The sequence below is a fragment of the Anoplolepis gracilipes genome, chromosome 7 (genome assembly GCF_047496725.1).
Source record: "Anoplolepis gracilipes chromosome 7, ASM4749672v1, whole genome shotgun sequence".
NCBI lineage: Eukaryota > Metazoa > Arthropoda > Insecta > Hymenoptera > Formicidae > Anoplolepis > Anoplolepis gracilipes.
The window spans coordinates 6,447,683-6,460,289 of NC_132976.1; the positions used below are offsets into that span (position 1 = coordinate 6,447,683).

Sequence of the window (12,607 nt, forward strand, 5' to 3'; positions counted from 1 at the left end):
TCTGTCGAGATACAAGAAACGTGGACATTACGCCAAAATCCACGAATGTTCCCAGTGGATAACACGCTATGTCCACAAATTGGTTCCGTTCCGTGCTATATCCACAATGTGTCGATAATCCGGAACTGTAAACACATCGCGATGACACGAGATATCGCGAGATATCCTCGTTTCGGTTGAATCGATACGAAATGGCATATACACCAACCAAATGAAGATTCCAATTCCAACCTCAATGGAGTTCGAAAGTGCGAAGTACAATGTTTCGTCTCATTTCTTAAATCATCATTAAATATACGTTAATAATTAATCGCGGAATCCTGAGAGTTCGCTGCGAACTTTAGCGAACCTGGAATTAGCAAGCGAAGATTTTCATGCGGAGAGGGACGTGGAGTTGTAATGACTAAAAGTTTGATTGGGAGCAGCGAGCTCGTAAGGCATACCGTCAATCCTCAGAAATGATGAATTGCAATGGAGGATCGTCCGTGCCAGAGGCACGCAAAACGAGCGCTCTCATGGACAATAAACCGATTGTCACCTGTGAGTTCGTCGCGTCTTTTAACTGCTATGTCACCGATAACAATGACGTTTCGCTGACACTCCCGATTTGACTATGTGTCAATTCTCGCGATGTTTCTCTCTTTTTTTCTTCTTTATTTATCCGAAATAATTGATATTATTGTTCTGATAAAATTCGCAGACCGATATACCTCGAGATGCTTGATTTATTCGACTTTCCGAAATTTTTTTTCTCTTAAGAAACATATGTTATCTTAACATATTTTTATAAAAGCAATATTATTTGAATTATTTTAAATAATTAAATATTTTTCCCGATTCTTTCTTTTCCTTTTTTATACATATGTAATGTTTGAACTGTAAACTAAGTTAATATAAGATACATTTTGTGACATACATATGTAAATCTTCTCTAATTGGTATATGTAGGGAATATTATTCTGATTTATGTAAATGTATAAATTTTGTTATATATATAATTTTTTTTGTATATTTGTATGATAATACAGGTGCTGGGGATGAGAACTTGTTTTCTACATTGGAGAAGAATTTACTCCAAGCTATATCTGCAGATATGGTAGAGTGGCGTAGATCTTTTAGCAGGCCCATTAAACAAGTTAAGCTTGGAGCTACCTTTGTGCCATTTTCCAGGGATATTTTGCCCACTGAAAAAGATTGGCATCTCATAAAACAACCAATCTTTCATATTTATTGGACTGAGTGTTCTGTAAGTTTGTACAGAAATGTTTTATTTGATATTATAGTTTCTTGCTATATATATAACAAATTAAAAGTCTTTGTGTTTAGCAATATTTGATTGTAATTTTGATGACTTAACAACAACAAGTATGTTATATATTATATATTTCTTTACAGGATATTGATACTTATAAGACTAGTATCCGAGATGATATTGATGCCTGGTTAAAAATATTAAATTTATATCACATCCAAGATTGGATGATTGTATTAGTAGAAACCTATGATATAAAGAAGGCTAATAAACTTTTGCCTAGGACAACTGTGTTGGATAAAATTCGAAGTGACTTTGCTGCCAAAAATGGTGACAGGTAATTATATTTGAGCTGTAATTGATATAAATTCTATAATTATATTTTAATATGGATATGTGGGTGTATGCGTGTAAACTTTTATAATATTAAATTTTTTATGGCAATATTTTTTATATTTAAATATATCTAATTGTGTTATAGATGCTTTGCTGTAATTAATCCAATTAAATCTGAATCTCGTTCTGCTGAATCATGGAGAGGCTTGATAACTCGTATTCGTCATTTGATGTTAACTGCATATGATAGAACTCTTTCACGCTTTGAGGATATTATACGTGAGCAGAGAGAAAGGCGAAATAATCCTAATTGGAATTTCTGCCATTATTTTCTTTTACAGGTACAATGCTCCTGAAAACTTTTATTTTTGAACTCTATCTAATGTTAAAAATTTAATAATTTATGTCTTTTCTATTACAAAATTGACTTAAAATTATTTTAGGAAGAATTGGCGTTTGTATTGCAAATGCTAGGTCTATATGATGAAGCATTGGTGCAATATGATGAACTAGATGCTCTCTTTACACAGTTTGTGCTCAATTCTAATGTAGGAGGTATAATACTTTTCTTTCAAAGTTTTATTTGGAATAAAGATGCACATTACACAATGAAGAAGGATATCAATACAAAATGAAAACCTAAATATAGATAAACTGTTCATAGATACTCCAGGATGGTTAAATCTGTTTCAAATGCCTCTCAACAATTGGGGAGGTGTGAATTTAAATAATGGTACAAATTGTCATTTAAGGTTTCTTATGGCTGAATGTAAAGCATCTTTATTAGATCTTAGGAGTTACTTGTTCAGTAGACAATGTGCCATGTTACTCTTGTTTAATAAACCTTGGGAGGTTTGTATATACCTTGAGAGATTGTTCAATAATTATTAATAATAAATTTTTATACAAATATATCTTGACATTATTAAAGAAAAATATTTTTGGTACAGGTTGCACAAAGATGTTTATCATTTGTTCATAATACATTGAGCGAACTAAGAATCTTAGAAGTACAGAAGCCTGAGGGATCTATAGAATGTTGGTCATTCCTCTGTGCATTAGAGGTCTTACAAGCATGTCAGTTATCTATTTACAATATTGATAATAATCAGCAATTAGATTTATGCTCTTTACACATGGCCAGCTTGTGGGCACTTGCAAGAGACAAGGTAAATAATCTGGGTTATGTATTTGATGTTCTAGAAGTTGCAGAATTAATTTTACATATCTCTTTATTATTTTTTAATATTATCAAATAATTATATATAAATAGAATGATATACATGATGATATAAATATAATTCTTGATTTTCATATTTGGTATGGCATATTTTTTTCAGTTAGGAAGCTTAGGAAAACTATGCGGTCTAATGCCGGGAAGTGAACCGACTAGTGAACAGTTGCACACAGTTGTGTATCTTATAGCAGGTATAGGAGATTCGGAACCGCAGGTAGAAAAGAAGTTAACGCCTACTGATAAATTAAAGGAAGCACTTTCATCCAAAGAAGCATTTAAGAAACAATATTTGGAACATGCAGAATTAGCCATGGGTACATACAAGCATGTCGGCCGCATTCGGTCAGCCAGATTAATCGGCAAAGAATTAGCACGATTCTACAGCGAACTTGGCGAAAATCAAAAAGCAGTCGCATTTCTATCTGATGCTTTAAAAACTTATACGGACGAAGGATGGAATCACTTGGCTGCACAAACGCAGTTAGAGTTGGCCGAGTGTTATAAGCGAATGGATGATGTCGAGAAATATACTAAAGTGTGTGCAGCAGTAGCTAGTACAAATGTTTTGCATATAACTGTACGCAATACATACTTGGAAGAAATGTTAGGATATATAAAAATGATTTCCTCATCTCAACCATTACTTACGGAACTTGGATGTGCTTTTATAATACTCAGTATGGAAGCTAAAGTAATGGATAAGGTAGTACAAGACTGTGTAGTTAGTATTGAGATTAGTGTACAGAGTTTGTTCCCTCGTGAAATAAGATGTACCAGTTCTGCTATCTCTGTAGAGGAGATACAAAAGCCATCCGTATCTAATAAAAAGAAAGGATTAAAAGCACCTGTTGAGCCTCCAGTACAATTGTAAGTATTAAAATGAGTGAGAAGTTTATAAACTTTCTTGCTTATACAGAAACTTCTATGAATATAATTCTTGATATTTAAAAAAAATTATAAACACATTGTATTAAAAGATTATTTTCTATTATCTTCTATTTATATATATTGTTATTCTGTAACATTATATATATACATTTATGACAAAATGTTTATATTATTATATATTTTTTTGTTATACCTGTTGAATTTCTATTTTATTTCAGGTTATCAAAGTGTACATTAGAAGATATGAAATTGCTTGATCCTAGTTTATTATATTTGCAAGTATATTGTTATTTAGATTACAAGGAAGATAGGAGTCTTGGATCTGCTAGCGTTATTAATAAAAATATGAAGCCGCTGGTAAGACGTTCGGATAGTGCGAAACATAGAAAACCTTTGGTTAATGTAAAGGGTGATTTTAGCAAAGCACTTTCGTGTGATGAATTTGTTATGAAACCTGGTACAAATACATTTACATTAACAAGGAGAGTAAATCAGCCAGGTTTATACAAGGTTAGCCAATTATCATTGGTAATAGAAGACAAATTAGAATTTTTATCATCTGTGTTAAATCCACGATTATGCTACGAAGTAGCAAAGACGCAGCCGATGATATCTGTAAATTGTGGCAGAGATTTACTGGCAGGTCTTATTCAAGATATTGAGTTAGTTATTTCAAGTGGAAGTACAAAAATAACTGAAGAAATGAAATTAAAGTTACGCACATCACGCGGATTGACGGTGCAATCACAAAGTGTTGAAAAAATAATGGTGAAAGAACTGGAGATATCACTGCCAATGTGTGAACCATTTCAGACTATAAGGATACAATTAAAGGTTCTAGCTGAACTTCCACCAAAGAAGGATGCTTCATCTATGGAACATAAAGTATTAAACATTTGTATAATTTATACTATATGCTTCTCTATTCAATAAATATTACTTTGAATTATTTTTAACATTAGAAATAATTTATAATTTCTTTTCAGTTGAACATTCAATGTCCATGGGATTCAGAAGAGAGCATACTTTTACATTTTGGTCCACCATTAATGTCTAATATGAAACTTCATACGGCAAAACAAAGAAAATTTATTCAAATAGTTGTAACTGGTTTAACGAATCAACTTTTGCAATTAACTGAACCTGAATTAACTACAATTACGTCGATAGACATTACATTTAAAAGCTTAAATCCTATTGCGGGTCAAAGATTAGTGATAGGTAATGGAATGAATGTTTCTTTTATGTGGGAACTTGAAATTGGAAAAGATGAAAGATCTACAATGCCAATAAAGACTGACTTTCGTGTAAAATATATATCAGTTAGTGACATTGAAGAATTAATTGATACACATATTGATGATGACCCATTACATATACATAATTTAGAAAGAATTGAGAAAGCATGTAGCCTTTACAGATGCAATTTTGATATTACAGATTATGTGGTAAGAATAACTATATCTCATTACTGATTAATGTGTTTTATAGTTATATATTTAAATAATTTTCGATTTATTTGAAATAAAAGAGCAGTTGGATTAATGGTAACTTATTGTAATATCTAACGTTATTTATTTTTTTTTTTTTCTACAAAAACTTACAGTATGATAAAACAGACTGTATACATATTAGAACAATATATAACATTAACTCTCTCTTTTATTCCTAATGATACTTTCCAGACTTTATTCACGGTATCCTCAAAAGTTGAAGCAAGCGGTAGTGGAGGAGAGTTTTGTCGTGCTGGTAGTATGTGCCATCTCTGTCTTACAGTGATGCGCGTGTTACCTAGTCTTAGTCCAAATCCTCCACCACAGTTAATGTATGAGGTTCTAGCAGACCAAACGATGTGGGCGGTATGTGGTCGGACTGCAGGCATTGTGTCATTAGAAGTAGTAGAAAAGCAAAGTGTTACATTAGATGTAATGCCTCTGACAAGTGGTTATTTACCTCTCCCTGTTGTTAGATTATCTCGATATATACCTGCAACAGAGTCGAAAAATGGTAAGTTTAAGTTATCATATTTATATATAACATGTTATATTTTATTTGGTGAAAAACTCACCAAATTTTTATAGAAAAGATAACTGTTATGTAAGGAAAGAATAGTACTATTGTATGAATTTTAATTGTTTTATTTGTGTTTTTATTTTAAGATATCATCCGTAATAAAAATGATTTAGGATCTGGTCCTCGATTAGAACCATTTAGTCCAGGACAAGTGTATAATGCCAGTAAAGCACAGCAAGTGCATGTTCTACCAGCAGTTCCATCAGAATCGAATTAAAAATTTATAAATTGTTAAAAATGTATACACACATACACATTTGTTTTCGATAAATACTTGGATTTAGGAGAAGCCTTTAGAAAATATTCATAATTTGCTTTTTGTATCATAACGAACAATTATATAAATATTTTTTATTATTTACACAATCGATAAAGATATAAAATACGTTATCAATATAAATTAACTAAATTTTAAAGTAAATTGACGTGTTAAATAAGATAGTTTAACATTATTTATTTGTGTAAGAGATTCGTATGATAGTTTATTTCAACTTTCTATTGCCAAAGCCATTCATATTTCAAAAAACTTGAATTTTGCGATTAATAATTATATGATGCGATGCCATAAATTTTTTATTTAAAAATTAATAGCTAAACCTATTTCTTACCAAGTATATGTACAATATAAAGCATATATATGTTTTGTATATTAGAATATTTAATATATATACATATAATTTGTTATATTTTATTTTATATTTTATATTTCAATTAGATTTCATGGAAAGATAACATGTTATTGTAATATGAATGTAATATGATGTATATATCATATTTAAAAACACTAGAAAATATCTTTTTTTTATTCTATATTCATCAATTAATAAATGTTGAGAAAGCTTGCTTTAGCCATTAAATTATGTACTTATGTTCTTTTTGTCATTTTGCACATGACAAATAATAATTCTTTTCATTAACTTTTTTTTCTACTTTACACATTTATTTGGAGTTTATTACTATATGAGTTTCCTGCACAATACATAACTTCACTCTTTTGTTTAAAAAATATTTAAATATTTCATACCATACTTAATTTTAAGAGAAGTATCTGAGTAATCTAAGAATGTTTTTTGTCAAATATATATATATATATATATATATATATATATATATATATATATATATGTATGTATATAAAATTTGTATAAATATTTGTTAGCAATATATGCGTAAGCTTGTGAATATAGATTGTGTTAGATATTTCTATTTTTTAAATTGTAAATATAGTAATCCTTACATAGACATAATTTTGATACGTAAACTAGGAATAATTTTGGTAATAAACTAGGAGTTTATTTAACATTATGTAAAAATATATATATTATGTTCTAATAATATTTATATTTTTAAAATATATATATACATATAGAAGAGAAAATTATATGAATTGCTTATATTAGTATTTATTCATGAAAATTGAATATTATCAGGCAGATTTTCTTTTATGTTACTGTGTTTTCTAAAACGTTATAATTTTATCTCTAAATGTTATAATTTCTATCTATAGAATTTTTAATTTTTAAATATAGTGTAATCGTAATACTCTTAATGATATTTATGTTTCTTAAACTGAAAATATCTTTTAAAACTCTCTCTCTAGTATATATATATATCAAACAAATACTATAAAAGACTTATAAATTTAATTAGATTATAATAAATTTAACTTAAACATTTCTAATGTTTATTAAAATATCAATTTATCTAATTAGTTCATTTATTTTAAACTATAATTTTTATCTATAGTCTAACTTTTTTTGTATATAAGAAAAAATTTTATTTTAATAATAATTATTAAATACTTGGGATATGCACGTGTATACACATACACATACATATATAATACTCATCACAAAATTATATTGTACCATATTGTAAATATAAGATATACTATGTACATGGAAATCAATATGTGCAATAATGTAATCTTTTTTCGATTATATATTTCATACCTCAAAGGCAAAAACGAAAAATTAACAATTTTATATAAATTTTTCTTAGAATATTTTCATATATAGACTGCAATTATATTTTAAATCAAATATATGTTCGATAATATTAATTATTAATGTTTATTTTATTCTGTGAAGTTATACATTTCACTAATTATAAAAATATTACCACTTAAAAAAATTATATAATTATGTTATTATAAATAAACCTTATTATTAAATATTTGTATTTGATTAATAACTTTTAACTGTAATAAAGAATACTGTATATAGCTAATTAATGTTATATATTTAATACATATATAAAGTTATGTATGTATATATATATAATATGCAATCACATTATTTTTTAATATAAATAGAATCATAAATAATATCTTATAGGCTTACATGTTAATGATTAAAGATATAAGTTGGAAGATAGTTATCAACTGAAATTTATATTTTCAGCCTTGTATTTCAATTTTTATTATACATATTTCTATCATACATGTATTAATTTGACAGACATTGCAAAAATGTTATTCATATTAAGCTAATCAGAGTGCTGTAATCTTATGACAGTTTTCTAAATAAAACTATATTGCAAATTAGAAAATATTGTATACGATAAAGTTTTTATTCTTTATAATATATGAAAATACAGTGAAAAAATTGCAAATAAAATTCACTTAGTTAATATATATCTGAAAATTAATATATAAAAAATGATTTTATATGCTATATTAACAGAACAATATACAAATTAATAAATTTATTTAATATTTAAATTACAAATTCTTATTAGAGATAATTATTATTCATATATGTATTACAGTTATGGTACTGAATGCATTGCATAATTTTGTATATGGGTATTTTCCGTCAGTTATCATTAAAGGAAGTTGTAGGTGTAAAAGTTGAACTACCTCTGGACAGAGATATAGATTATTATATGCTTGCACGAGATCATATTGTCTTATTATGTGAGTTCTTTCAGTTATATTGTACATCTTCCAGTAAAATTTATAACTTTATATTTATATAATGTTAATAGCTAGGTAGAGGTTGTTGTGTTAAAAGTAGACCAAATCTCCTTTTCATTGTAATCCTTTCTCTTGAATATTTGTCCTCCACAGAAAATCGAGCTATAAAAAACATTAGATATCATATATTTAATAAACAATTATCTATATTTTTATATTTATTTTTTTGTACTTTGTTTTATCCTTAAAATAAGAAATATAAATCCAATAAAAGTATAGTTGTTCTTAATATAACTTACCAGGATGTGCTGATAATGTAGGTTTTCCATTAGGATCCACTTTCTATAAAATTTGAGCAAATAATTAACAATTTAAAAGTATTAAATAAGTTTGGAATAGTCTATTACAAAAAAAAAAAATAGAAAAAGTATAGAAAAAGTTATAGCTTCTTCTAGTACATACTGTAGATGCATATAATTTTTATTTTTCTATAAAAATAATTATGTATACATATAATTTATCACAATAATTACCTTTAATGTGTACACTCGATCTCCTTTTTCATTTAAATAATACATGAGATACATTTTGGAATATTTTTTAAACTTAATTTGTATACAAAGTGATATAAGAATACTTTTCTCTGTTTTTGCTCTTTTGTATGTTTCTAACCTATCTTAACCACACCGCGCATTGTACATTTGAGAATAAATATAATTTACAGGGGAAAAGATGGCGTTAGCGTTTACAGTTCTTGCATTAAGAAAAGTGACGCGAGCCAATCCCTTCTTTGCTTTTTTGTAAAAGCGAGAATCTAATTGGCTATTATTTCTTATATATGTGTACGCATTTATTGTCGCAATCATGCGAAGAAGCCATTAGGCCTGATCGCAGTGACGTGAATACTGTATTGCGAGCATTGCCAGTTTAAAATAATTTCGCGCTCGAAAGTTACGGCGTGTAGTGTCCTTTTTTTTTAGTGCGTTATATTTGCTTGTTTCGCAATATTATGTATAGTATTTTGTCCACAGTAAGTATTCCTTTGATATACTAGAAAAATGAAACCCAATTAGTCGGTACGCATCAGTCTATTCCGATAGATTTTATATAAAATATATAGAAAAATCAAACATCACGAATCGTAATCTAATGGCTGCCATATTTTGGCGTCCAGTTTTTTATACGAAACATGATTAATTAGTTTCTTCATATATATGTATATGCTTTACAATCTATTTGCATAATACAATATAAAATAGAAAATTGAACACGGCTGCAAATTCGTTTTCCTCTGAATCGATAAGGTCAGATATATATATACGTCAGGAGATACACTCTTCATCTTATTCATATTATTCATATAATATCGGGTTGTTGGTGCTCATCGTTGCAACTAGTATTATTGCCGTTGGTACATTCTAAAAAATGGAAAACAAAAAATTTAAGAATTGAGACGATTAACATTTGAAACGATAAAGTGACACGTAAAATTTAGAGATTTAGATAGAATACATAACATTTTTATTATATACATATATTCCCGTTTTCTTAGAAATAATCTGCTGATTTTATTTTGTCTAGACATAAGATTGATTAATCGGTTGAAAACTGAAATCATCATAGATAAAAAAAGATTCGATAATTCTCAATAACGATTTGACGTATATACGCACTTATTATCACATTTATTATCACATTCTAACAGGCTTCGCGATGTCGTGTGACGGACGTAGGCGCGACGATATTCGCCGGTGATTAGTACCCGCTGGGAGAACTCGCGGTGCGAGAGATGAACAGCCGCGCGCACTCGCCGGCAGCAAGTGCAAACGTGTAGGCGTACTGACTGACAATTCCTCCTCGTGTGACGAAGTCAACATATAGCAAGCATACACGATGCACACATTCGGACACTGTCGACGAAAGTTGTCCGGATAGTCAGCTGGGGTATCACTTCCGTTGACAGACAAATCACTGTCAGTGCTCGTTTGTCGGCTTATCGTCCGTGACGACGTTCGGTGCGCGATTCGTCCAACGAGGCGGGAAGCGCATTTTTTTTCAATGTCACGAGAACTTTTCCAAGGTAAATAATTTATTGGAAAAAACGATTATCATATTGTGATGTCATCGTTCGCAAAATGTGTGCCGCGTCGCGAGTATGATTTTATGAGCATTCAGAGTGAATTGTAACGATAAAGTATCAATTACAAATATTGAGTGCATAGAAAATATCCGTGTTGTTACTGTCATTGTGAGAAGTGTCATTGATAGCGTTGTTTTGTTAGTAATTATATAATAGGAAGCGCGTAATTACTTGCAATCTGTGTAAATGCTATGTGTGCAGGTAGCAGTCATATCTATATATACATGCAACAAATCTCTATTCTATGAGGCTAGTATGTTTGTGTTACAATTAAAATTTTAATCAATGAATTTGCAAAATAATTTATTAATAAAAAAAAGAATTACATTAAGAAATTATGCAAAAAGCTCATTATACAATATATAAAACATATAGTTTGACAGAAAAAACCTGGAACTCTGTATGAATTATCTTGAAGTATATTATCAAAAATAATAGAGCCAGATGTGTCTACATAGAAATAAAAAGAATTTAATCGTAATGCTCGCGTTAAAAAAAAGATCGAAAGCATTTGTAAGTAATAATAATAATAGCGCCTTTTAAAACAATTGTGCATTTCTAGATTGGTGACTTTTGAATTTTTTTAAACAAATTTTATTATATTCAAATTTTATGAATTTGATAAATTTTTATTTAATCAAAATACATGATTGGTAATATAATTGTGTTATTCATAATTATTATTTACATTATTAAGAAATCTAAATATTGTCTGATTTTATGTGTTTTTAAGTATATGATAAGTTCAAAAATAAAACTAAAATATCTTAATAATGATTTAGTTGAAATATTTTATGTAAGTACAATATTCAAATTTGAAAATTGCGTATATATATATCTATATATGTGTGTGTGTATATGTATATATATATATATATATATATATATATATATATATATGTATATATATACATGATAATCTAGAAGTTACAAGATAATTGTTATTATACTGATAGAAATAGTGCTTATTCATATCAACTTCGATCCATTAAAAATAATCATGCTGATATCGTCAGAGCAACTTTAAATCTGCTGTACGCTATTAATCTCATTCAGTCTAGCGACTAAAATCGATCGCGAATCGTGCTGCACATTTTTAGAGTTTGCTGGATTATCGACTGAAACTGTCACGTATGCGGTTGTTTTAGATGCAGCGGAGGAAAATTCGTTGGATTATTCAAGTTTCGGAAGAACCACAGCATGTCGAGACTGTCGAGGAGCAAATCTTAAGTACAAAAGGTAAGAATTCAAAGAATACAAAAATTTCAAGATGTATGATTTAAAAAGCGATTTTAAATGATTAAAAAAGAAACTCTAATTTTTAAAGCCTTTTTGAATATTATTTAGGCAACTTTTGCATTATCTGTACATTATATATACCTATTTGCAAATATTAATTGTGCAAATCAATTGTCTATAGCGACTTGCAGTTGTACACGTTTCAGTTAGTGTCTAGAGAGAAAAATGTATATATTTATTTGAATTCAATTTAAATATACATCTATCTAATTTGTGCGTGCTAAAATATAGGTAATTATTGTGTAAAATTTTTACAATTAGAATTAAATTGATATACTATATGGTCAAAGATAATATTTGAACGCATCTTTGATTGTCATATTATATAATAATGTTAAGATGACACATGGTTGTCTAATTATAAATTAGCAGTGGTTTTATTGAAAAATTATTTGTAATAAATGGTACATTAAAAAGACAAGATTCTCTATAAGATTGACACACATAAATTATTCAGGGTGTCTA

At 28.3% G+C, this 12,607-nt stretch overlaps 3 protein-coding genes across 11 annotated transcripts in view; 2 read left to right on the forward strand and 1 right to left on the reverse strand.

The window, feature by feature from the left end:
• The first annotated feature begins 111 nt into the window (after positions 1-111).
• Positions 112-6,378, forward strand: Sidl (SIDL trafficking protein particle complex subunit 10). Its single transcript, XM_072895716.1, has 12 exons — positions 112-540; positions 1,029-1,246; positions 1,396-1,589; positions 1,734-1,929; positions 2,032-2,143; positions 2,253-2,440; positions 2,539-2,757; positions 2,929-3,692; positions 3,932-4,598; positions 4,700-5,161; positions 5,399-5,720; positions 5,873-6,378. Exons 1-12 carry the CDS (start codon positions 459-461, stop codon positions 6,001-6,003), a joined length of 3,555 nt encoding a protein of 1,184 aa, XP_072751817.1. The 5' UTR covers positions 112-458; the 3' UTR covers positions 6,004-6,378.
• A 2,099-nt stretch (positions 6,379-8,477) lies between these two features.
• Nop10 (Nop10 ribonucleoprotein) lies at positions 8,478-9,412 on the reverse strand. Its single transcript, XM_072895261.1, has 3 exons — positions 9,237-9,412; positions 9,003-9,045; positions 8,478-8,865 (listed from the first exon to the last, which is right to left on the reverse strand). The coding sequence occupies exons 1-3, from the start codon at positions 9,288-9,290 to the stop codon at positions 8,768-8,770; spliced, it is 195 nt and encodes a 64-aa protein (XP_072751362.1). The 5' UTR covers positions 9,291-9,412; the 3' UTR covers positions 8,478-8,767.
• Positions 9,413-9,697: 285 nt separating this feature from the next.
• The window catches only part of LOC140667379 (dystrophin, isoforms A/C/F/G/H), a 433,980-nt gene continuing 431,070 nt past the window's right edge, over positions 9,698-12,607 (forward strand). For 7 of the 9 annotated variants that reach the window (XM_072895255.1, XM_072895250.1, XM_072895257.1 and 4 more), the window contains exons 1-2: positions 9,698-9,733; positions 11,992-12,082. In XM_072895255.1, the coding sequence (XP_072751356.1) occupies positions 9,713-9,733; positions 11,992-12,082 (112 nt within the window). In that variant the 5' untranslated portion in view covers positions 9,698-9,712. Of the gene's footprint in view, positions 9,734-10,606; positions 10,784-11,072; positions 11,097-11,991; positions 12,083-12,607 lie in introns of those variants that run through there. The other 2 variants (XM_072895254.1, XM_072895253.1) reach the window with 2 other exon arrangements.

Coding starts and splice junctions, on each gene's coding strand:
- Sidl (XM_072895716.1), top strand. CDS start 459: ATGATGAATTGCAATGGAGGATCGTCCGTGCCAGAGGCACGCAAAACG. Junction 1,930..2,031: donor GCCATTATTTTCTTTTACAG/GTACAATGCTCC, acceptor AAATTATTTTAG/GAAGAATTGGCGTTTGTATT. Junction 5,162..5,398: donor TTGATATTACAGATTATGTG/GTAAGAATAACT, acceptor GATACTTTCCAG/ACTTTATTCACGGTATCCTC.
- Nop10 (XM_072895261.1), bottom strand. CDS start 9,290: ATGTATCTCATGTATTATTTAAATGAAAAAGGAGATCGAGTGTACACA. Junction 9,046..9,236: donor ATCGAGTGTACACATTAAAG/GTAATTATTGTG, acceptor CAAATTTTATAG/AAAGTGGATCCTAATGGAAA. Junction 8,866..9,002: donor TACATTATCAGCACATCCTG/GTAAGTTATATT, acceptor TGTTTTTTATAG/CTCGATTTTCTGTGGAGGAC.